Genomic DNA, 27,176 nt, shown 5'->3' with positions numbered 1-27,176 from the left:
TCAGTGACCCACATTTTTCATTTATCTACGTTTGTGTTTGTAGGGTTTACAGTTCATACTGGCGGTGTTGGTATGGTACAGCAATTGTACAGTACAGCACATCTCCCTAACCATCTTAGAAAATAGCCGTAGGCCTTAAGAAGTATTTACATAACACCATTACATAATCAGAGCCTAACGGTATTTAAGTGTCATGTAATTGGGTTCTGCTTAAAAAAAAGACTTTTTAACGCTGCAACACTGATATCTCACTCGCAAAGGTTTGGTTTAAAATATAACTGTGAGTGTGTAGCCCCTATGTATTTTGGTTGTCTATGGCCTAATTTGGTATCAAAGACCCCCTTCACAGAGACGGATGAAGCCTTTATTATGTGTACTGCATGTGTCAATCTCACGGTTCAGTGGCAGAAAGCCTTATTCTCTTCAGCATAAAGCTCTCAAAAATATACTGTTAGCCGAGGGGGAGTGAAGTAAGAGCATGATTCATGAATGCATCTGTTCGGAGCTCTTGGAATGTCTCACACCACGGTGGTCTCAGTCTGCAGGAAGGACTGCGCTCTGGAGTTACGGTGGAACTGGGCCATGTTGTCGGTCCCGTTCCTGGATATGGACGAGCTGTGCAGACGATAGTCCCGACCGATGTAGCGCTTCAAGTGCAAACTCCGCCATTTCCTCTTGAGTTCACTTTGGACCTAGAGATAAACGCATTAGCACTTTACTTTAGCATTAGATTATACAAACACTGGAAATAAATAACTGTATGAAATGTATCTATGAAGGCAAAATGAAATCCAAAGTGACATCATTTATGTTCTTTGTACACATGCCAGGACTGTATTTATCTATTTTTTAGAGACTATAATTGTTTGCCCATATCATTTTGACCAAATGCTACCAAAACATCTTATTTTTAACATATAACTCTTCAAAACTATGTGAAATTGCAAATGTTTAGTAGTTTAGTCAGTTGTACGACTGTGAGTTGGTGTTGTCAATCGGTTTGAAGACTGACCTCAGAATTCAAAAAACAATACAAAATCGCAACCGCCAAGCCCTGTAAAGTACAAAAACATAAAAAATATTTTGTAATTGCATTGAAAAGAACAATAATTCATCACGTAAACAGGTATGGATCTTTTTTTTAAACATTTTCTGAAATAAATTGAAGGAAAATCTTAATTATAGATTAAGATATCGTACCCTGTCAAATATTGATATCTGAACATTCAGGCATATTTCTTACCTGAAAGGATCCCAGGCCAAGGTCAAAGAATATTTTATAATACTCCATTCCTTCATTTTCATCGATGATATAAACGAAAACAACATAGTTGACTCCAAACAGAGGAATCAACAACAGTGTCGACTTGGCCAACCTCCTGAAAACCAGATAAAGCAAGAACAGAATTACGTCTGAACCATAATAATATTCTGTAATATTTACAAGAGTGTATTTTTGCGTGCACAATCCACACTGAAATCCCGACTTTAAGATAACCAAAAGAAGAAAGCACATCTGGGAGAGGCATCAAAAATAGCGCAGGCTCTCATGCATTAGCAACAGTGCACTCACATGCAAACTGTGCCACTTATAGCCAAATGAAAACAGGTTTGCTACAAACAGGTGCATTAATATTTCACCACCTTCGCAATGCAAACACATTTAGCATTTCACAATACATAATGGATGACTCTGATAAAAATGGAGCGCAGCCATCCATTTCGACCCATTTTTCTGAGATTGATGGTACAAAAGTACTACTGGTAAATTGAAAAGGGAGAACTCAGCTCTGACCGGACAGAAGAGAGTTCAGCTATAATTGCTGATGCTTTGCTTGAAAGACTGTGAGAGTGCTGGGAGATGGGAATGGAATAATAGTTATTTTGTGATATTGTACCTGTACTGAGACTGGTCATTTCCACCAACATCTGGGGATCTCAATTTTTGGACCAGGATTCGAATGATACTGATGAACAAAATGAAGTTCAACTAAAAAAGAAAGAAAGAGAGAAAATGTATAATTTAAATTTTCAGCTTTTATGTTTTATAATGACCTGACCTATAAACAACCTGAGATTTAACAGTTGTTGCATATAAGAACCCTTTTACCGGATGTGATCTGATGTAGAAATTTCCATCCTGTTCTAATGAACTATAATAACAAAAGAGCTTTTCAAAAGAACATTTTATGACCGAAAGACACTGTAGGTCTTGCCCAAAGATTTTAACAGAAGCCATTAGTTTAACATCTGATAACAGAGGTGATGGCATGGACAAAAAGCAGCAAGCACATGAAATGATCCCAGTTTAATCTGATCGAAGGTAATGCCAGTTGTTTTTGGAAATATGTTTTGCCAAGAATTTTAATTCTGGTTCTTTAGATACTAAAAACATCAGGTAGCACTTTTGTTTGTGCGTCATAGTTAATTCCTTAATAAAAAGCTAAAGTAAAACTAATAAAAACTCTTGGTCAAAAGTTTAGCTGCTATAGTGCTGTGGGTTAGAGAATAAGGATTTAGTATTTGCTAAGGTGAACATTACCTCAGTTTTAAATGTATAGTAAGCAATGCTTTGTGTAAGTCTGCCAAACACATGGTTTACTAAAACTGCATACAAAACTAAAAAAGACCATATTTTTATAAAGCTGACAAATTTTTTATCAAATTACAATATTGAACTAATCACATCAATAGGTTTCGTCTCATCTATGTTTTAAAATACATGGGGAAAGAGTTTTACATCAAATGGCATTTCAAAGTGGGAGGAGCTAACGGGCACAAAATGTGGCTTTGTCGTAAAAGCTTATCAAATTTAAAAAGAAAACATTTTAACCTAAAAGGTTACGGATGGTTACGACACATTGTTAAATAGACAGTCCTAATACAAGCATATGATGTTTTCTTTAACACGGACTCATGAGAGCTGAGCAACAGGAACATTTTGACCTGGGTGCGTTCATGCAAAGCTGTCAAACACAGCCATCATACTGTCCACCAGAATTTTCTTTCTTTGCAGGCGAAGCTTAGTAAAACTGAAGTGGCACATGAGACCGTGGAGAGCTCAACTCGATGCCATGTGCGCTGAAAGAGGCACTTGTGACAGCCGTTTGCTCGATCTTCTGACATCCCTGCATCCACATCTCCTTCAAGACATGGTAACCATCCTTAAGACTCAGCACATCCCTTCATCTGCCTGCCTGGCATAATTCCTGCCTGTCTGACAGAATATATACAGTATGAAGCCGGATTGGATGTTTATAGGCATCAGAGGTTATACTAACAATGACAGACGCCAAGATGGGCCACTTGATCAACCGCCAGGGGATCGGCGCGTAGTTTCTCTCCCAGCATCTAATAAAAAAAAGACGTGAAATAGTCAAGAAGTGCATTTAGAACAGCGTTGACAAAATTTCTTGGTTATCTCTCAGTTGAAAAGCCCGCTCGTGGGAGTTCTGTCATGCTCTGGTGCTCGACTGCTTACCCTGTGTCTTCTAAGTAAATCCTACAAATGATCCATGAAATCACAAACACAGTAGGGAATCCTGAGGGGAGAAAGAGGGAATAATCTCAAAGGTGGTATTCCCTCATGCATGATCATGAATATACAGGTTACAGTATATACGGGATTGTATATTAAATGATATGTATATCACATTTAAACAGACACGGACAGACACATACAGTAGAAAAGGTCCTTTGTCATGTTTGTCGTCACTGTCATAATGAAAGGGAAGCTAACCGAGGTGTTGATATACAGTGTCTAGCAAACCACACCCACTTCTGTCCTCGACAAATGAATGAAGATGAGAGCTATTCACAAGTGTTTAAATGAATTGGTTGGGAGACATTCAGAGTTGCACGCTATGAAGAAGAGCACGTTGTGAATTGATTCTGTATGCACGCATGTGTTCACATCTGTCAGGATGAAAGCTAGCGCATCAAATGTGGCAGAGGTGAATGTTCTCTAAAGGTCCCTTTATTTTCTGGAAAACTTGCTTATATGTGGAAACAAAAGACGTGAATGGCAGTCAAAGGATAAAAAGTACTGTTGTGATCTCCGTTATAGAAAAAATAAAAGGAAACATCAAACAGGAAGCAGAAGGTAAGCTAAAGTGCTAAGCAATGTACAGAAAGGTGTAGTGCCCACAGCTGGTTTAACTGGGCGTGTTTAATGTAGGATTACCCCATCCAATGAGTAGATAGATGATAAAATGTCTGTTCTCAGAGAAGATGACCATCAGCAAGGTGTGCAGGTATAGCCCTTCCATCAGCAGCCAGTAGAAGTTTGCCATGATGAAGTAGTTGAAGAGGATCAGACTGACCTTGCAACCAAGCTACACACAAGAATAAAGAATTTAAAGGGAACTCACGGTATATAGAGATGTATGGCTCATTACGTCGTGATAGCCTTACACAAGTAGCATTTGTCGCTAGAAACGCATCAAATATTTTAATTTCTTTAGAAAACCCTAAATGTTACACTCATTTTAACTTAAGGAGGCCGCCATTTTCTTTTTCATTTTCTTTTTCTTTCATTGACATACTAATCAGTTCTTCAGAAGATAGTAGGATAAAATATATACATATATAAATAATGCTAAAATAATAAAGAAAGAAATAAATAAAGATGCTATTTGGAGTATTTTCATACTTTTAATATTGTTGGTCAGAAACAATACGAACATGAATATTAATAACCGAAACCATTGCGAATTTAATATATACACAATGTTTTAAATCCATTTTATCCCGATTTTACTTTTTGATTTTGATTTATCATCTTAAATAGTCTTAACTGTCTTAAAGACGGTAGTTTACGGCGATGATTTAATGCATGTTTACATTGAACAGACGCTTACTGAACGCATTCTTCTTTTATGGCAGGCAGGCTGGCTTGTGTCAATAGGACATACCGCCACCTACTGTGCCTGTGTATTTATATATCTGATCTTATGTTTGATGTTGTCTTTTTTCCTTTTATATATTGAAAACGTGTGTGCTTCGCTGTATGTTTAGAGAACGGGTTTGGGTTGCAACCATTTCACGTCAAGGATTTTAACGCAAAAAAATGGCGGCCGAATATTCCACGTTATGAATACTGTGCCACAACGGGCCCTTAGCTGTTATAAAATGCACTGTAACCCACTGCTTTATAAAACAGTTTTTCCATAATCGTAGGAAGGTTTCATCAAATAGATTAAATAAAATGACACATAGGCTATGTAATGTGGTCAGCCGTTTTAAATCGTTGTATTTTATAATGGCTTAGAACTCGCTCAGCCAATCAGAATCAAGGACCAGAACTGATTGTTTTATAAACTGTTTTTTTAATTTCACATTTAAAAAAGTCAATGCCATTTTTAATATATTAACGTATATGTCTCTCTATACCCAAGGTTCCTTATAAAGGGAAAGATCACCAAGAAAATAAAATTCTGTCACCATTTACTCACCTTCATGTTGTGTGTGGACAAAAAAACAGCTATTTTGAAGAATGTTTTATTCTTGACTAGCACAGTATGTTTTTCCTCCCAGAACTGTTTGATATTTTAAATATCTTTCCTTGTGTTGAGCAGAAAAAATTAAGTCATAGATGTTTGGAACAACGTGAGGGTGGGAAAACGTTGAAAAAAAATCATTTTTATGTGTGTCAGGTTCCGTCCTTCCTGTTTCGAGCTTTCATGCCTTGTGGATTGGACCGTGACAGTACCATGTGTTGTGTGTATGTTTGGTTATTTGTGGAGACACGTGGCGGTATGTTTTGATAATTTGCCGCGTGTCCTCCTGTCCGTGTAGCTCCGCCCCTTGTTTCTCTGTTAGTCTCGTATGTCATGTGGGTGAGTTCTTGTTCCCTGATGTTATGTAGTTTGGTTTATTGTAGTTTAATGTCAAGTGTTAGTTGGTCCTAGTTTAGTCAGTCCTTGTTCTTGTTCCATGTTTTTTTACGTTACCCCCTCGTGGGTGTTTGTTTTGTATTTTATTGTTTATTAAAAGTCTTGTTAAAGCCCCTTTACCTCCCTGTCTGCAGCTGGGTCCTCTGTCTCACCTCACCTACCCTGAGAATCATGATAATGTGAACTATTCCTTTACCGGAAACATCACTTACTGTAATACTGGTGTGGCAAGTATTATGTTGCAGTGGATTTTAGGATCGACTGTGACAAAAATAATCTTTTTTTTTTAACTGATGAATCATAAAATATGGGTTGACAGTATGTTTGAGCTAAGACTCTTAAAGGTGAAGGTACAGCGTGTCATTTTTCTGATGTTAGAATATTTTTTCTATTCCAGCTTAATGTTCACAGACAACCACACATAAGTCTTTCAAATGCTGACTTCTTGAAAAGTGTAAATACTCTGGTCTGACATGAGTTACGTCTTTCACTTTTAAATGAATTCTCTTGGATTGTGGATCTCATAAGATTCATAGTCCTGGAAATTCCAATGCTGCGGTGAATCATAAGCTTACCATGGCAAATAACTCTAAAATAACTGGAATGTAGTGTCTCAAAATATCTTTAAAAATGTTCCCCAGTTCTTGAGATTCTTCCTGGATCAGCGATCGCTTACCAGTGATGGCTGTTTCGTACACTCTACGCTCTCATGGGAAAACAAAATGGCATCCTTGACCAGCACAGCGACAGCCTTCAGAATAAATGAGAAGAACAAGTTCAGATGGATGTAGTTCCGCGTGCAATGAAGCTTTCTGTTGGAACAGAAGATGAGGAGACGTCGCTGTAAATAAACATTCATGCTTTCTACTCATTTGTGGTTAGTTTGCGAGGATGTGTTAAGCAATGTTCCATTTATCACAACTTCTTACATTAATAATTTTCTCCCGGCAAGATAAACACTATCTGGTTAAAGCAAGAAGCCAAGTATAATGTTTATCCTCAATGTCAAAAAGTTTAAATTATAGGCTTTCAGACGCCTGCCAAACTCAACTCCTTAATGATTACAATTAATTTCACACAGACTCGTCACTGAAGATAGCACAATATAAAGCAGACACAAATGTGAAGTGGGTCTATTTAAGGGTCTGAGCCAAACCTGAAAAGACAGAGGATTGCGCTGCCTGTGATGAGCGCGATGAGAGAGAGACTGTGTCCCAGCGTGTACAGAGTCTTCACCACCGTGTAGAAAACAAGCTTGATGGAAAGAGGAATATTGTGTGTGAAATGATATACAAAACAGTTTGATTGCAAAACTTAATTTAGTTTAAAATAATTGTTAAAATTCCTTTCAAAATATAAATCATGTTACAATTTATTGACACATATGTCATGAAATGTAACACTTTCCTCTGTGGAACACAAAAGGAGATATTTTGAGAAAAGTCCTAGAGGTTTTATGACAATACAATGTCAAAGCCAATCAACATTCTTCAAAATATCTTCTTGTTTGTTCTCCAGAAGAAAGTAAGTAATACAGGTTTGACATAAGGGCGATTAAATAAAAATATAATTATTTCTTATACAGTAGATCTAAATATACATTTATACCATGGATTGCACTTTTTACGTCACTTTTTATATACAGCCGCAAAAATGGATGACATAAAGAAAAGCTGTGATAAAAGCTTAGGTTTTCACATAAAATAATTTTGGATTTTTTCCTAAACATATGTATAGATACTGTTGTATTGCTTGAAAGTGAATATGAACTTGTGTTCTTTGTAGTATTTGAGGTCTGAAGAAATAAAGAGCATTTTTTCTATTTTCTGCAAATAAATGCCAATAGAAAGAACATTTTTAATTGCAATTAGCGAGAAATATAGTTAGTAGTTCACAGAATGAAACAAAAATGTTAATTTTTACCTAAACACATACCAAAAAGAGTAAATTCAGCATACTGAAAATAATTTTAAAATGGCCTCTTAATTTTTTCGTGGCTGAATAATAAAATATAAACATTTATTTCCAATAAATGTAAATGCATTATTTAATCTATAGCATTATATATTCTATTATATTGCTATATTTTTGTTTCACAAGAGAGGGCTGTAGACATAAAAAATCTAGACATCACACCATACCACGGTATTTTTTGTTGCACATAAATATGGTTACCAAGTCAGTACCACTTATTATAGCAGATAAGAGTCCAAATATGAAAAGAGCAGACCTATTAGCATCAATCAGCACAGCTACAGTGTATTTTTTATGCGATGACTATCTAACAAGAACGTACCCTAGATAAACGCAAATTCTCTCACGATTTGAGCATCACGTGGTGACTAATAACCGTGGAAACGTGGAGTTGGCTGTTTAGCCTGCTCGGTGGTATGATGAACTTCAGACAGACTCGTCCCCCATAAACAGCATTCTTTCAGCCTGATGCTATAACCTGGCACTCCAAACCCAGAGAGATCACAGCACCCACTCCAGAACATCACCGCAGAAACATTCCTTCAGACGTATTTTAAACATAACGCCATGGAAAGCCTATAATGTCAGGATGAAGTTGATGTTTTACAACTCTGTCCGTTTATCCCACCTTGAGAACAGATTGGTTTTATCTGTGTGTGTGTTTGATTCTTGGTTCAGTTTGAGAATTTTATGACACAATGCAGTAGTTTTGTATGACATTAAATGACAAAAAAATTATGCAGTGCATGTATTCGTATGTATACATAAACCCCTACAAATTCCTAACAAAATGAATAGATTCAAATATTTTAAATCACAAATCTTTTAGTTGTCTTGTTAAAGAGCTACGCACTGCCGAGATCTGTATATTTTAACTTAAGCCTGTTATCTGTCAACCATCAAACAGTGCGACTGTGTAGTAACTGAGCTGTAGCAATTAAAATAAAGAGATGGAAAACAGTCACTACAGTGGATTCAGATGGAATAAGTGAACGTTTCCTTCCTCAGACAGGTACTTCTTGTTGGACGTGGTGTGTTTTTAGAGGATGGGATGCCCGTGGAAAAGTTCTGGAGAACTTCACACGGTGACACTAATGTGACATTTGGACCTTCACATGTGGTGCAAGACCCCGGAAAAGGTGAGCAATATTTAGAGAACACTTCACACTGTAAAAGTGATGTGTGTCATTTTAAAGTTCAAAAACTTTTTCCTCTCCTGGCTTAAAAACAGAGACAACAATAAGAATATTATTTGGAGATAGATTGATCTCCACTGTGCCCTTAGATGGACTGACCATCTATCCGTGGTCCACTTCTGTCCCAAGATGCTGGGATAGACTCCAGTCTTCCCTCGACCCTGCAGAGGAAAAGCGGGTTTGGAAAATGGATAAACGGTCTTCTCTGAAGATCACTATAATATACAAAATTGTGGGTGAAATATGAACCGGTCTGTCTAGTATTTCTGCCCATGCAAATCTCAAGTGTCCTTTGGAACTATCAATAATCCAAGGTTGGTCAATCAATGTCCAAATTTAGTTTTAATTCTTTAATGTGGTTGTTCGAATTTCCCAGAAGTTGCCAGGGCTCTTAAAAGCAAATCAGTGTGTGGTATAGAAATCAGATTTCGGACCGGTTTGACTCAAGGGCCACCTGTGTTCCTCGTGTTACTTTTAGACATCTCTGCTAATAAGGAGATAATAATAGAGAACTCTGTAAGGATGGGATCGTGCCCCTCTACCCTTCAGGAAACTGCATTAATGTATCATCTCCCTCTGACACGGATCAGAATAAAGAACAGCACACTGTACACTCATTGCTCAAACCAGAACCAGCAGTAAAGAGTAAACTGGGCACCATTCCAAACTGCCAGATGTCCTACGGAAAAGCGCATGCTAAACTTAGGCGAAGGTCAAAAGTGCTTTTACAACAATTTTGAGGGATGCAGAATTATTCATGATTTAACATTAACAATAATGCTCCCTTCTAAGACAACACTGCATGTAATGAAAACTAAGCGAAAAAGTCATTTTAAATTGTTATGTATTGTATGTATGTCAGAAACTTGTTTACAGAGACTTCTAATGATTATAGAGCAATGCCTATTTAGTGGAATGACAGCAGCTATTACATAGGAATAGGGTGGACCATTCTAAATAGAGGTCATTTACAAATTAAAATCATTAGCAAAAAGTGTAAATTAAATCACTGTGAATAATAATAGTGAATATAGTCTGCAGCTTTTATTCTCCCTGATCCGACCCTTGAAACAACCTTGTCTAATCATATTAAAGCAGTAATCTGTTTCTGTTTTTTTCATAATAATAAAAACTATTAAAAAAAGGTGTCAATAAATTAATAAAATGGTTTTTAATTTAAGGAGTGTCAGTTTAAAGTTATTTGACTTCATACCATATAAAGGCAAAGTGATCTGCAATTTTACAACAGAGGAGGCAAACGCTGCATATATCGCAGCTGAATCATATTTTAGATATAGAAATGAATTCCATTCCATTCCATTTTCTACCGCTTATCCGAACTACCTCGGGTCACGGGGAGCCTGCGCCTATCTCAGGAGTCATCGGGCATCAAGGCTAGAAATGAATTACAGTAAAATTAAATATTCTTTGACAAGAAACAATTCCTCGTCCATGTCAAGTTCATATCTACAGCACATATCTATATGTAGTGGAGAAAGTCAATGATAACGGTCTCTCAGTTATGCATTTAATCAAACACATTCATTTTAGTTTCCATCCAATTCATGTGTCTACATCCTCAGACAGCTGCTTCAGTCACACTGTGCATCTCCTCTCATCCTACACTTTAGCCAATCATAAGAAGCCGATGGGTTTGAGTGTCTACTCTGATGCTTGCCATCACCTCAAGTAGCATTGACAGCTCCGAGCGCTTTAAAGGTCCGTTTATCCAACCATGAGAGGCATTTGCCCTCGCTGCTGGTGTGTGTGACGTGTGTCCGCAAGCATTCAAAAAAAATGCTTGAGACGGACAAATAAAAAATAAAAAACAACCCATGTGTTGACATTTCTATAGAAAAAGCACTCAAACACAATCTGATGGCTAGGCCTTTAAGTCAAGCATGAAGAATTTCAAATCCTGAATCCCACATTCACTCTAAAAAAGTTTCATGTCATTTTGTTGTATAACTAAGATTAAACATCATCATTTATTAAAGCGTAAAAAATCCAATTAATGGTTTGCTTGAATATGTGCTTTAAATTATGTAAATCTGTGACACTTGTCACAAATTCTCAAATGGATTGTACTGTAAAATATTTCATATCTGCATTTAAATCCATATGAAATTTCCAAGCTAATCGCCACATTTTTCCTAGGAGAGTTGTTTAAGTTATATATAGTCTATATATTAGTTAAGTATAGTCTGGGGGATTTATGTGATTATATTGGAGACATTTACCCTTCATCAAAATGGCAGTTTCTTCATTACATCCAATAAACACACAGGGAAGCGTTAAAGTCCCAGCATTCCTATCATTCCGTTAATTCACAAAGTTTCTAACCTTAACAAAGTAGCACAGAGTCACACTATTCCATGTCATGATGGCTTACTTAAATCAAAAGGGAAAATCAGCCATCGAAACAAGCTGAAAAGTAAATTTTTCTCAAGACTTCTGAAAAGATATGTTTGACTAAAGATAAAAAATAAGACAGAAAGGAGAAAATGTAGTTTATGCATTTTAATAAAAGTAAGTAGAGTTAAGATTATGGCAATGAATGTGAAGCATAATAACACTGCCAGGTGGTTAGAGCTTATGAATAAATGTAAAATGGGCCACATTACACTAAGCTAGGTTACAGTTTAACTTCATATGAATGTCCAGCAGTCTTTAAAAACAAGCCCACCCATGACAGGGACTGAAACGACCTGATCTGGAAACTCCTTACTGATCGTGACGCATTCCAATTTACTAACAAACAAAAAAAACTGTCACACATATTTTTTTGCTGAATAAACTAATGCACTCAAAATGATTCAGTTCTCCAGGGGTTTTACTTCACACTGTAGTATCGGCATGGTTCACTTCCTGCTAAACTTCCCACCATTTCAGTTCAGTAATTCACGATAACTCCTCTCTGACTGATCCCCTGCTCGACAGCAATATGGAACCGTGCATTTCACAAGCGACTGCCCATTTCGGTAGAAAACAATATAAGCCGAGAGAATCCGCCGTTATAATGAGATACAAAAACATACTACCGGACATTTAGAGTTCTTTCATATTTTCTGCCATAAAGGAACAAAGCCCCTCTCTGCGGTTTGATTCTTTTATCATCGCTCTTTTTGGCTCTCTGGCACTCTTTTCAACTTCAAACGCATCGAAAATCATTTGTCTCCAAATTCGGGACTCCGAGAAGAAATATAATACTGAGAGCAATTTGGTTGAGAGCCCATCAAAATACGGCCAGCTGCTTTGTTTCTTTCAAACTTTCATTGCTTTCTGTCTGTGACTGTTTGTCAGACCCACGCGTGAACACACACACACGCGTGTTGGCACTCGCACACACTTTTCCGACCGCGTGCACACAAATTCGGTCTCTGCCCCAAAGGTAGGCCCAGCTGGCAGAGATACAGGCTAGAAAGTGGGCACTAAAAGGTTTGGAGTCCTAAAGTGCCCTTAGGCTCCAGACATAAAAATGTCAGTGTTGCACACCGAATGACAGCATCAGACATAACATTACTTTCCATTCACGCGTACTTCCTTCAGGACAGATGATGCGATGATCCTAATGCTGTTTATAGTCTTACGATTAATCGGTTTAATGAGGCATGTTGCATATCAAAGCTTATAGTATTGTTCTGGAGGTCTGGAGAGGATCTGAGTGTATGCTCTCGCGTAAGCTCACTTACCTTGGATGAGTTTGGTTGGGACTCAAAGCAAACGGCGTGGATGCTAGGATGCACATCTGACCAGCCATTGGTAGTGCAGTTTCTGCTAATGATGCCTGAAACAAACACACAGCACTTTATTAATAATCAATATGTCAGATTGATTGACAGAAGTTTAGACTGACAATGAACACTGGGAAGTGTTTGGGTAGGTAACACCTAATTGCCAAAACAAAGAAGACAGCAGAATACATTCAAAGTGATGCCTGGTTGAATACGGCTGTCAGTTGTGTTTTATAATATGTTAAAGGAACAGTTCAGCCGAGAATAAAAATACTGTCTTCATATACTCACCCTCAAGTTGTTCCAAATGTATTTATTTATATATCTATTTGTTCTGATGAACACAGAGAAAGATATTTGGAAGAATGCTTGTAACCAATCAGTTCTGGGCCACCATTTGTGGGAGAAATGACAATGGTAGTCAAAACTGCACATTCTTCCAAATATCTTATTTTTGTGTTCAACTAAACAAAGTAATTAATAAAGTATTTTTTGTTATTATGCTGGTCACAAGTGGCCCACAAATGTTTGGTTACAAGCATTATTCCCAATATGTTTCACTGGGTTCATCAGAACAAAGAAATGTATACATGTTGTACAACTTGAGGGTGAGTAAAAGCAGACAGAATTTTATTCTTGGGTGAACTTTTCCTTCAAACTATTTGATTTGGACAACAAAGGCATTCTGCTAGAACCATGCTGATTTCCACTAAAAACATCATCACAAACCATCTGCTGTTAACCATTAAACCATCACAAACACTTTTTGAGCAAAATCACACACACAAAGAAATTAAACGTATGTTGTTAGGTTAATTGTAAAAAAAAAAAATTAAGTTTATGTTTGTCTTTGATTAAAAAATACATTAAAAAAATAGGGGTCGTAAAAGGATAACAAAAAATCTAAGCACAGTCTTTATAAAAAAGAATCAATTACTCTCCCTACATAAATTATTATAAAAAACACCAAAGAAATCTGTATTCTAGAGTCTTAGACCTTTCCAATGATATATAGTTTGAGATTCAAGCACAATATTGACGCAAATTCAGGTGTCCCGTATATGGAACGGGTGATAGTTAATAGGCTACCTTATGTTAACATTTACACATTTTTTAAAAAATATATTAGTAGGTACTGGAATTATTATGAACTAAGATTTATAAATGCTGTATGGGTATTGCTTGTTGTTAGTTTCTGTTAGCTTATGCATTAACTATTGTTAACAAATACAACCTGTAAAGTGTAACCACTAATTATTTATAATTCTGATTTTATATCAAGTTTACATAATTTTATAGGTGAACTGAAAACAAAACATTCAGTACTCACACATTTGTATAAAATATGTGTTCTGTGTATATGGAACCTTATTGTGCAAAGAAATCCACAATACAATGTTATCAAATGCATGTTTTCGTAAGTAGTAACAGAAAATGACAGAGATGTAAACTGTGTGTAGAGTTGCCAGCTGTCCTGCAGTTTTGCCAAAATAAGGATATGTTCATCTGCAAAGCATTTCTGGCCAGCAGCGCTCAAATATGTCACATAGATTTAAGATTGTAGAAAGTCAGAATCATTGTATATCAGTAGAAAAATGTTTTTCAAAAAAATTCTTAAGTGTTTGAAATTCTGATGCTAGGAAAGAGCAATTGATTCTATTAAGCGGGTTCACTCCGACAGGAGCATAGGACAAATAACAAAACACTTATCAATGCGAGTCACATTTTACATCTCCATTTTATAGTGGAAAATGTTTCGGTTCAGTCAAAGATTTTGCCGGACTCTAAAATTGTTTGCCTACAAAAAATAAAATGCAGTATGAAGTAAGACTTATCTCCCAGTTTCTCTTTAGGTGCAATTACCTTTACATTCCTACATGCCACGTTTTCAATAACACGGGCTGCACTCACTCATTGCGTACATTTATATGGCAACACTGATAATAATCATCACCTGACTGATGCATTCATCCAAGGCTGAAAGCCAGAGACGGTGAGCAAAAATAAATAAAGTGTACTTGTGTTTCATGCATTAATGTTTCTGTGTAGGCTTTCTAACACTCCCAGTAACAAAACCACAACCTCCTACACATTGTACTGCATCACTGGCCATCATTACACCTGAAGAAAAGGAGCTGGCACGCCACCATTAACAAAAGAAAATTACATCTATAGAGTTAATGTATGACATGATTTTAAAACAAGACATGTCTATAATACTTGTAAATAATATATATATATATATATATATATATATATATATATATATATATATATATATGCTTGTAAAAAAGTAATTTTTTGTGATTTACTATTTTCTACATAAAAATCCTACACAATGTTAAAGTATAACCTTGATATCTTTTATATTGTTGTCAAATATTGAAATTCCTAATCTGTTCTGTGTTCCCCTGTTATTTTGGACTTTTATGTTATGTCCTGTTGCATGTCATGTTTGTTGTCCTTTCCTGTTAATTACTTTCTGTGGTGTTTCTTGTTTCATCTGTTACCCCAGTGTATTTAAACCCTACTGTTTCCTTTGTCTGTGGTCGGTCTTTGTTTTTACGCTTTGTTCTGTCACTGGATTGCCTTTGTTTTTTCATTAAATGTCACATTGCGTGTGGATCTGCTTCCCGCCTGGTTCCTCCCGTTCTTACAGAAATCATAGTGAAATGAATCAATTTTTGATGTTCATTACATAATTAAAATATTAAGATTTCACATGGGTCACATTTTACCCCAATAATCCGTCATTTTTTGTTTCAAATGCTAATTGGTCATGTCAGATGTGCTTAATGAATTATTACATTAACCCTTTTCTTCTAAAAAATTTGGAGTGAAAATTTAGATGTGTATATTTATACATTTAAAGGTCTTGGACTTGATAAATTGATAACTTTCTCCTAACGCATAACTGTTTTAGCTGATTGGTGTGAACAGGCTCTAAAGGGATATTTCACACTAAAATCCTTGTCCTGTGGAACACGAAAGATATTAAATGTTGGTAACCAAAAACATTGATCCCCATTGACTTTAATTGTGTGGGCACAAAGCCGCTTCTCGAAATATCTTTGTAGTTGAGTAGGCGGGGCGAGACCGTGGTTCGAGACCGGTGAGTAATTGTTAATGAGCGACAGCTGTGCGCACACCGGTCTCGTATCACATAGGAGATCGGGAGCATATAAGAGAACAAGCGACCGGACCGTTGATGAGAGAGGACCGGGCCCGAACATGTTTTATGGTTGTATGTATGTTTTACTTCTGTGATTTTGGTTGTATGTATGTTTTACTTCCGTGTTTTGGTTGTATGTATGTTTTACTTCCGTGTTTTTGGTTTGTGATTTGTTTTGTTTTGTTCTGTTATTATTTATATTAAAACTTTATTTAAATGTCTGCCGGTTCCTGCTCCTTCCTTCTTTTTATTGAGCTTTGCTACAATCTTCTTTTGTGTTTCACATGAAAAAAAGCATCATATACAGATTTTGGACGGCATCAGGGTACATAAATGATGACAGAATTTTCATTTTGAGGTAAATGATACCTTTCTATATGGTTTTATTATGCCAACACTTTATAAGAACCAGCAAACACAAACTTACAAAGTACATCCCCTCCCATTATTTCTTCAAATTGGGAAAACACTTCACATTGCTCCTAGCGAGATGGATATATTCTATGCATATTTTATAGCTGTGAGGAAAGCAGAACAAATACGCAATAGCTTTTGCGTACTGTACTGTACTGTACATGCATAAAGTGCAGAAATGCTTCACAGCAGAGCACTCCGTGAGAGAGATAATGTAAACTCCCTTGACATGTATCAACATGGAGGTTTATTTTCGTCTGCATCCACCACGAAACAAATCCCCCAATACACACCCACCCACGCTTGCAAACAGAAATTATGATACATATGTGTGCCTACAAAAGCATTCGTCTGTACAAACAGACAGATCCAGCTGGGTTAAGGTTAACTAACCCATCTTTGAAAACAAAGACCACCTTTCTCACCCCATTCACAAAGACCAGCAACTGTGCATTATCTCGCGTGCTCTTATCTTGAATTCAAATCGTCAGTACGATAATCAAACATGCCTTTGCATGGAAGCATTAGTGCTTCACGAGAAAAACGTGGGACTGTTTTGCTGCTTCGAAGTGCAATTCAGAGCCAAGTAGCTTTGTGCCGGAGCGAACATGACGGACAGCTACTTTCCGTTCCATGTGTGGAGCATCAGTCCAGAACCATCACATCTAACATGACATTAGCGACGGAAACAGGAAAAAGCTACATGGGGTGTAATTTTATCTCTCCTCAAGAGGTCTAGAGATGACAGGTGTGTTGTGGTAATGTAACCTACATACAGTAAGCTCAGCTAAAGAAAGATTGGGGAGGTTGAACCTTCTAAAGCCCATAAAACCCTGAGGTTTCTTCTTCAAGGGGATAAACACATCCATTCGACCTCTTTCAATCCATTACCGTGTCAAATGATCGAAAACATATCCGTCTAGAAAGTGCAACGTATTGCTTTTTCAAGAGCTGCTTTTTGAAAAACAACAGATAATATCTGAGGTAACAGCTAATGGAGCATAAATGATGTTGACCGTGTTTATCTGCAGAGATTAGCCGTACTTTAGAAAGTTTGATTGGAAATCATAATTGCGTGCTGTAAAACCACGGGTCAGCATGTTTCCAGAGATTCAGGGTTAATTTGGCTCTGTATCTTTCCAAAGGCACAATGTCTTCCTCGCTGTGCCAGCAAGTTAGACAGGGCTCTGAAGTGATGAAAATAGAACGATCGTTGAATCAGGGTTACACGTCTGCTCTCACACTTTGGCACTTCACGGACAGCTTCTCTACAGGGAAGAAAGAGTGTGCTGGTCCTGTGCCCTCGGCTTGCGGCTGCGGGTCAATGAGCACGTCCGAGCAGCAGAGGAAGACATGATTCACTCAGTCCAGCCTTTGGTTATCTCCCCCGCTCATTAATTAACTCTCATGTGCACTTTCACGCGGACGGTCAAAATCAAAATCAATTCATTGTGTACTTTTGGCCTTTAAATTAGAAATAATTACAGTGTATTATAGTCTTTATCATGTATTTGGCAGACACTTTTAACCAAAGCAACAATGCATTTAAAGGGATAGTTCACCTAAAATGAAAACATTCAATTTAGAACCTACATGACTTTCTGTCTTTCGCAGAATACGAAAAGAGAAATTTAAAGAATGCCGGAAACCAAACAATGGCGGCACCCATTCACTTCTATTGCATGGACACAAAACCAATGCAAGTCAAGGTGTACCGCTTCTGTTCGGTTCTTCAAAATACCTACTTTTGTGTTCTGCGGAAGACAGAATGCCATTAAGGTTTGAAATGACAAAAGAATGGGTGAACCATTTTTGTGTGAACTACCCCATTAAGCTAGAACAAACATACAGTACTGTATGTGAATTTGTGTATCACTTAATCCAGGACTTTTTTTGTTAACAGATGATGCATAATAAAACAAAAAGTGGTTCTTGATTTAAAAAAAGATGCGCCACAAAACCAGTCATAAGGGTGATTTGAATAAATAAGCTTTTCATTATGTATGATTCCTTAAGATGGGACAATATTTGGTTTACAATTACTTCACATAGAGACCAAACTTGAGTGGGTGATTCTCAAATAGCGGCCACCAGCAACGATGTTTGTAGGCGTGTTTCCGGCCATTTTTGTTCGCTATTTTGCTGCTTTAACTCACTAAAATAAAGTTTTGATATATTTACGCTTGGAAATGTACAAATTATTTTCTTGGAACATGGTCTTTACTTAATATCCTAAGGATATTTGTCAAAATAGATCATTTTGACCCTTACGATATGTTTTTGGCGATGCTACAGTAAAACCAGTGCTATTTATGACTGGATCTGTGTTCCAGGGTCACACTAATGTTTAGAAAGTGCATGGATAAGGACATGTGTGGCATGTTAATAATGCTTAATGACTTTCTGTATTAAAGCAAATATTACCATCTCTAGTAAACAGATTCTTGAGGGCGATGGGACAGGTATTGACCACCACCTCTCCAATGTCTGCACTGTGCCAGCATGAAATATTATCCCAAATTCCCCTGCATCCTGTGAAGAAACAAAAAAGAAAAACGTATGTAATACAAAATATGCTGTGATAGAAAACTTTAGAGAAAGTGACTGTAAAGACATCAGTGCATATGAGAACTTGCCATGTGCTCGACAGGTGGGAGAAACTGAGAAATGACAGATTAGATCCACATTCATTTACCTAAGATTGTGCAAGTCTTTATCACAGTACATGTCTATTAAATTTTAAGCTTTTGCACCTAAACGTTTTTTCTTTAACTGGAATAAATAGTGCAGTTGTTCATTCTAATCCAAACGTTATAAATCTGCATAAAAACACATTCTTCCCCTTAGATTTGAATCCAAGCATTTTAAAAAAAAGCTAAACATTAATCTGAACATTTTCTATGATTTACAATCTAGAAATATTATGCTGAACATGGTTCAGGGATGTCATTCACTTTTCATAACGACAACCGAAACACTTGACAGTCATTGCATCTCTTGAGACCATCCCACAGAGATCGGTCTACACGATTTCACTGGAATTCGTATTCCATCTCGTAAAAGTTACGAATGCTTGCGAGATCAGACTGAGTATGTTGTGAAGTTCTGGACATGACAAATGGTCAGAGTGGTTTGATGATGACATCATACCAATATCCATCAATAGCTTCACTGGGTTTTTTTGGAGAGCCACAGCTAATGTAGCCCATTTTGCGCATTTACTGCACATTTATTTCTGCACTGTTTACTCCAATCTATTAATGGAAATCCTATTGAAAGTCGACAAGAGAAGAACATCACAGCAGCAAAGGATCAACTCGCAATGTCTATACACTCTCTACTGCTACCCAAATCAGCCGACAAACAAAGCAATGTTTATGTAATGTTTATACTTTCTGGAACAGACAACCAACAGTACCAACTTTTCATGGCGGACACATTCATCCAAATTAACTTAGAGTGCATTCAAGTTCTTCATGCTTTTTTCCCTCACATGTGTGTATCATAGGGGTCAAACCCATCACCTTGCGTTACAAACACAACAGGGCTTCAGGAACATCTTTCACATTTTTTACACTTGAAGCAACAGCTGCATCTGCTGTAAGACAGCCAACCTGCTCTGGAAGAAGAAATCATAACCCAGAGAAAACACTTCACACGCCAGTGACTATTTTAACACCCAGTAAACACCATCTCCGATTGGTCAGTGATTGCTTCATTGTTGCACTCCTGTGAAACATCATGACATTAGCAATATGAGAGCTATTGACTAAACCATTCATTTCCATGGGGAACTAATCAATCATTTCATACATTTGAATGGTCAAGATCTGTGTGTATTGTTTACTTCAAAATAATTATCTATAATTGAAACATCGACTTGTCCGTTGATGGAAAACACATTTCTGTCATCGCTTTTGCGGGAAACCAAAAAAAGCTATATGGTTTCCCACACAGCAGGATTGTCTATGATTGTGTACTGATTCGACTTTCATGATTCTGGCGTCTTCACTGTTTAGAGCTATTACATTGTCATAAATCAAAAATAATAATTCTATGAAGTCACAAGGGAAAGCTTCAAGTGTTTCTCACAGTTATTGACTGCAGGATGAAAACCAGTGACTAAGTTGGGCGAATTTTAAAAGCAGAAGGAAATTTTAGCACATTGACAGATAAACACAACTCATAATGTTGTTACAGAAAAACATCTGGGATAAAACTGAGTTCCTTTGTTCGAGGTAAGAGATAAATCATATGTTCTCTCATCTTGGATGAGGATCAAACCCAATTCCATAAAGTTTAAGAACATAAAATCCAGGTCTATAAAATAACATTTGCTATACTGTATATGAGGCATATTATGATTCTGTTAACATGCACATCAATATTAACTAGAATTTGTGAGTATATTCTTCAAACTGAATCCCATATAAGAACATTTTCAGGCTCCTAAATAATTTTATTTAAGATGTTTTTGTATGAAAACTGTTTTCCATGATGTTGAACATATACAAGAGACTTCCAGAAACTTGGTTTCAAGTTTAGACACAAGTTGAGCACAATGGGACTAAACCACAAAACAACAAACATTAATATATTTTGCATATATTCATCTTGGTTGCGGTTTGATATCTCATGCAAATCATAGGCTACGTCAGTTGAATCTTTCTCTTCGTTATCATTTAACATATTACAGCGCATTTACAGTCGTGGCATGTTATCCCATACAATGTAAATACCACATTTAGCTTTGACAGGAAAAACTGGGCCCACAAACAACAGCCAATAGTTAATAATTCTACACCTGTCAGTACATATGTGATGTAAAACGGCGACACTAGCTTACAATAAGAAAACATTGTTGCTAAACCTCATCCAAATGTCTTCCATTACAATGACTGGGGTTAACATATACTGTTACACATGTAATACTTCACATCATAAAAATAAGCTCGATGCTTCCATTTGCGTCATACCTGACTGATCCCACATTTACATTTAGAAGAAAATACTGCCATACTGTGCACATACACACACGTTTACATATCCGTCTAAATAAGGACATTGACAGCTGTTGTTTTTATGAAGCTGGTTATAAATACTGTGACTAAACTCTAACGCTATAATATATATATATACTGTAAATTTTATTGTGTTTTTAAATATTAGGACGTCCCCAGTGGGAGATTTTGCTCGGATTTGTCAAGTTTTGCTCACTTTTGGTCATTTTTTTTGCCCCCAAAATATAGTTAAACACACATTCTGTTTTCATGTTGATAATGACTTTTATACTGTAAAAACTGTATATTCTATTCCTGAACCCTTAACCCTATGACTTATAGGCTATTATCCTCACGGGTCATAAAAATTGTCCCCAAAAGTTACACAATTACAGGTATAACCATTTTTGTGGTGAAATTTTGACCAAAAAAAAAACCTTTATTTATTTGGTAGTGTTTTTACAAAAAAGGATCTCCCCAATGAATGTTTTGCTGTAAATAAATGCTCACATTAGGGTACAGACATACTGTACACAAATTGGGAACTTTCCATAAACATAATGACTTTCATACTGATTGATAAATGATTTCCCTATAGGGTCCAAAAAATGTCTCCATGAGAACAAAAATTCCAGGTATTACTTTTGTGGAGACTACTGGTACACACACACACTAATATATATTTTAATCCAGTACCTTCTGTATTCAGCGGCTGCTCGTCTGCCAGCATGCCCAAACATTCCATTTTGGCCATCTGCATCTCATACAGAAATTGACAGTTTGCATGTCTTCCGTTGACCTTCAGAGAGAACAAATGAAAGAAATCAAATCTCAGTTCCAGTTCCGAATCCCTTGAACCCCATATTCTAGCAGTATTGACAATGTATGGCAAGTGTCTTGGTAACAATATATTTGCCTAGACGTGCATCTGTCAGCTTTGAGGATCTAAACAAGCATAATGACATTCTATCATCTGAAGCCGATTTAATGCTTTTATAAAAAATCAAGCCCGTGGTGCAGAAGACAGTTTAGCTTATAAGACGTTTCATCGCTAAACTGCTAACTTGGTGACAAAGGCTCCCTGGTAATAGGATCCAAAATGACAGATTAGCACGGTTGGACTCAAAGCTGCTGTGATCAAAGAGCTGCCACAAAGCTTGTTTAACAGCTAGAATATAACTCTCATGGGAAATTATAGTCAACTCTTCGGTTCAGCACATCATTTGGTCTTGGGCCATGAAATGGTTTCACTGTAATTGTGGAAAAATTTTTATTGCTTAGATGATCTAAGAATTGGACATATGTACAAGTATAACATTTGAAGTATAGAAAATGCTTATAAATATTTTTAAAGCAAGTCTCGTGTTTGTCCGTGTCGGCCTGATCTCTGTGTGAACTCTTAGTCAATTTGGCTTTGAGTTTTTCCAAATGAACCGTGAAGACAAATCAGACCCAGATCAGAGAGGAAATAAGCTCACATTTAATGCCTGTCATCGCTCATTTATCTCAAAATCTCAAGCTACATCCTCGATAAGAGAAGCCACACAGAGCCGTGGAAATATTTTGTCTTTGCACAAAACAACTAGCACAACCGCTATGCACGTACGTTAATCATATGTGATTGTATCAAGGATAAATCTGAATCATTGGCTTTTATTAACTCAGACAGATGGAAAAAATACTTTGACATTTTCACCTTTTTTCTCACTGATCTCTCAGCCAGAAGGGTTTAGAATAACAGTCGCTCAATTTAGTTTATATTTAGACTGCACTAAAATATCATTCAGCTTCCTTAATATTCACTGGATTTAATATTTCTTTTGTGTAATTCAAACTGAAAAATGGATCAAATGCATCAGGACACATGGAAAGCAGTCTTTCACTTTGACACGTAGCACGGACTCGCCCTTTGGCTTTATCGGAACTGACATATTTTGCAGAAATAATTTATTTGGAAAATGTAAAGACTTTGTATTTTAAAGGGAAGCATCTGGAAACTGGTGCAAAAAACATGTAAAACAGCCAACCTGACATGGGTGCTTCAGGGAGTGAGTGTAAAGTCGATGAATATTGGATGAATATCTAAAATAATCACGTTGAAATTATTTTTTGTAATAAATGTTGCAAACATTGTTTTGAAAGGCTCTTTTCAAATAGTCTTGGCATGGTCGACTTTATTTTCCAGTGACTTTACACTCGTGAAAGTCAATTCCTGAACATTTTCACAACAGGAAAAGAGATACAGGTCACTGAACTTACATCGACTTTGTGAGAAAATATCAATAACGGGGCATCCGGTCACACTAAATAGCGGTGTTGTAGTCGAAACCAGCTCATTTGAGTCAAGAACAAGTCTGAGTCCACATAAGGTTGGTTCTGAACAAAACCTGAAGAAACCTTCGAGAAGCAACATAAGCCTTAGCAAATAATATACTGGTTTTCCAGCAAAATTTGTGCATACTTTCAAAGATTTCTTTACGTTTTATTTCAGAATCTTACATGGACTTGGACACGATATACTCAGACTTAAATGAGCAGGTCTCCACAACACCTATATGCAGTAAAACTAACATTCTTATTATTCATCACTGCCAGAGAGAAAACATGTTTGTGCAACCAAATGTTTGAGATTTAACCCTTACGAAAATGTCCTCATATGACAACTAGCCCCGATCTCTTCTATATAATAAACATTTTAAGTTGACAGGTTGAAAACAAGTATCTAATATATATTCATGACACATTTAGTCCTAAACAATGATCCGCCGGCTATTTTAATGTTAGCACTATCACACATTCTTGCTCACACATGCTCATTCTTTGCTAGTATCAGAAAAGGGCTTCCATATGAATTAACTTCCATATAAGGATCTTTAGTACAATGGTTTTATTGAAAGATTTTGTTTAAAGCCAATGTAACTAACATCTATCTTCTCTGCATCTTAGGAACGTGCTTTTGTGTCGCAAATTGTGGTGGTCCTCACTAAACTGTAGTGTATCAGCTGGAAGACCTGAAAACCTTCAAATATCATTGAAAGCATACTCTTAAAGAGAATAAATACACAAAGTCACAAGTATGCTGTGATTTCATTGTTTTGTTTTAACATTTGTGCTAATGTATTCTTCCATCGTAAAGAACCCAGCGTAAAGCACCAAACTTTAATTGCTCAGAGGTTGCTCGTAGACTTAAAGCAACAGTTCACCCCAAAATGTTTGTGTCATAATTAATTCAGCCTCATATCATTTTAAACCTGACGCACAAAAAGATTATATTTTGATAAATGTCTCAGTGGTTTTGTGTCCACACAATGAAAGCCAATGAGGGTCAATGTTAATGGGAAGTTCTTTAAAATTTCTTCTTTTGTGTTCTGCAGAAGAAAGAAAATCATAAAATTTTTTGAGTAAATGATGAAAGATTTTTCATTTTTCTGTGAACTATCCCTGAAACATTGGAGATGATCTCCTTGCTGTCTAATAGAATTCATCAATTGAGAAACTATTCATTATCTAAACTGTATAAATAAACGATTTTTTCTAACATTATGGATTTTTGGGAAATTCAAACTCGAATACAGTTTTTAGTAAAACACATCCAGAGCAGAAGGTAGATTTTTGATTTAGAAGTATGTTATCCAGATGAATCAATGACATTCACTTATAATCTAATATAATGTAAAACCCTTTTTCTTGCTTAAATCCCTCTCATTGATCCAAATGCATTTGCAACAGTCGACTGCCATTAAAACACGGCACAGAGTTCTACTTCAAAATCTGTCACAAAAAAACATCCTCAATCTCCAGAGGAAAATCTGTTTGACATTAAATGTTACTCTTTGAAATGGTCCAGGGATCGCATTCAACCAAACACAACTTCCTTCTAAGCTTTGATGAGATCTCTATGTAATATGTCTTCAGTATCTAAAGAAACCTCTTGATCCGCGGATTAAAAACCTACTCACAGTGACTAACTTGTAAGAGGCACAATAAATCAAGAATAGACATGAACCAAAAGAAACGAAAAAGGATACATCATATAGAAACATATCAGTGGACGTGCTTTAATCACACATTCAATCATCCATACTAAAGATACAGTACAGTATGGGACATCTTGTATGGTAATCCCTAAAGTACAACGAAAGATGTATATTACAAAAATCTGTAAGATTGAGTTTGTGTGTCACATGGTGTATCTGTGCCCCTAGGGGGGCAGCCATATGGTCACAGAATTTAATTAAGGTCATTGAAATGCACTGCAAGTAGCTGATTAATGGACCTTTGAATAGATAAGCATTAGGTTGTTTAAAACAAGATAAATAGCGGGCCTTGTAAACAACAGGCATAACATACTGTATCATTTTATTTATGTTGTATCGCACCCTTTTCAGACATGTAACATCTAGGCTATTTATCCTAGTTTAGGGATTTACACAGCAAGAAAATTTTAAAACCAAACTTTAAGGGCAAATTCACAGGGCAATTAAGGTGAGTAAATGATGACAGAATTTAAATTTCTATGTAAACTTTCCCTTTAAGTCTTTAAAGAGATTACAGACAGTGTACTGGGGTATTTCAGTGATATCTTTTCAAGTATAAACTTGACACAAAACAAGATATATTTCTTAAAAGATACATTTGAAGAATATCTAAACTTCTACTTTTCAAAGTACGTCTAAAAGGTTTTGGGGTAAAAACGTAATTTCATAAATTGGGCCAAAATCAAGTAGGTTACCAACATCCTTTTACTTTACCGCAAGCCACCAGTTCAATTACGCCATGAATAATGCACTTGTTACCCGTTTAACCTTTTCTCAAGACCGCTCTGGGCAAAAACACCTGAATGATCACAGAAAGTTCATTGAGAAGAGCCCTGGCCCAGATCTTCCTATTGTCCTTTAAAATAATGTAGTAGGGATCCATTTTAAGACAGTTACAAGCATGTGACAACTTAAAGTCTGTTAGAGTACAGTGAATGCTGATAAGAAGGATACCAGATTCACATAAATCTACAGAGTTTGATGCAAAGCAAAGTCAATAATTTGCTTTAATTGCTATTAAAATGCACATAAAAGGAGACAAAAGCTTCTCACACTTTTTAATTTTTCAATTAAAGTAAATTGTCCACTTGGTTACCCTAACAAAAATGTTGTCCTGGTGACGTTTTGTGACAACATGAACCACTAACATTTTACATGATCCATTGCACAACATATTGTTATCCTATAAGGAGAAAGTTTTCACAATAGCAATAACTTACAATTAAAATGCTAATACAGGAGAATTATAAACAATGAAACAACAAAGCAACATAAATAAATATCAAGCATAAGCTACAATGGTTTTTATATATGAACTATTGTTTTCGTCAATAAAACAACATTTGCGATTAACAAATTGTAACAGTTGTAGAAACTGCTAAAAACACAGCTAAACGCAACGGTTTCAATGAACTTTCAACACTGAGACTTGACATATACACAGCTTGTGTGACAACTTTCCCGTATGACAACAAACCAAACCCCTCACACCTGAGGCGTAAACTCCACCGGTTCAACTTACCGTGCGCGCGCTCCAAACTAAAAGTAGAACTAGACAACTCGCGAGGTTCATGTTCATTTCCTCAGATTTCTTCAGTGCAAATATTAAACACTCCAGCTGAACTCATCCAAGTCATAAATAATATCTCATGCGCGTAAATTCCAGTCCGCCTTCGGTATCAATACGCGACGAGTGCCAAAGATGTCCGGTTACGTGCGCGCAAAATCCAAGCGCAACCTCGAGGAGCGTTCAGA

The 27,176-nt window shown here is 36.5% G+C and overlaps 1 protein-coding gene across 1 annotated transcript; it reads right to left on the bottom strand.

Annotated features, from left to right (window-relative positions):
* Positions 1-27,176, bottom strand: vipr2 (vasoactive intestinal peptide receptor 2). Its single transcript, XM_056738266.1, has 13 exons — positions 26,944-27,176; positions 22,081-22,183; positions 18,809-18,916; positions 12,757-12,851; positions 7,051-7,148; positions 6,571-6,706; positions 4,184-4,334; positions 3,482-3,542; positions 3,282-3,351; positions 1,899-1,990; positions 1,244-1,379; positions 1,013-1,054; positions 1-692 (listed from the first exon to the last, which is right to left on the bottom strand). The coding sequence occupies exons 1-13, from the start codon at positions 26,998-27,000 to the stop codon at positions 519-521; spliced, it is 1,323 nt and encodes a 440-aa protein (XP_056594244.1). The 5' UTR covers positions 27,001-27,176; the 3' UTR covers positions 1-518.

The sequence above is a fragment of the Triplophysa dalaica genome, chromosome 23 (genome assembly GCF_015846415.1).
Source record: "Triplophysa dalaica isolate WHDGS20190420 chromosome 23, ASM1584641v1, whole genome shotgun sequence".
Lineage (NCBI taxonomy): Eukaryota > Metazoa > Chordata > Actinopteri > Cypriniformes > Nemacheilidae > Triplophysa > Triplophysa dalaica.
Note: the sequence above shows the minus strand (reverse complement) of the source record. Positions and strands in the feature narration are given on the sequence as shown.

Coding starts and splice junctions, on each gene's coding strand:
- vipr2 (XM_056738266.1), bottom strand. CDS start 27,000: ATGAACATGAACCTCGCGAGTTGTCTAGTTCTACTTTTAGTTTGGAGC. Junction 12,852..18,808: donor GAATCTGTTTACTAGAGATG/GTAATATTTGCT, acceptor TGTTTGTTTCAG/GCATCATTAGCAGAAACTGC. Junction 3,543..4,183: donor CTATCTACTCATTGGATGGG/GTAATCCTACAT, acceptor TTCTCCCCTCAG/GATTCCCTACTGTGTTTGTG.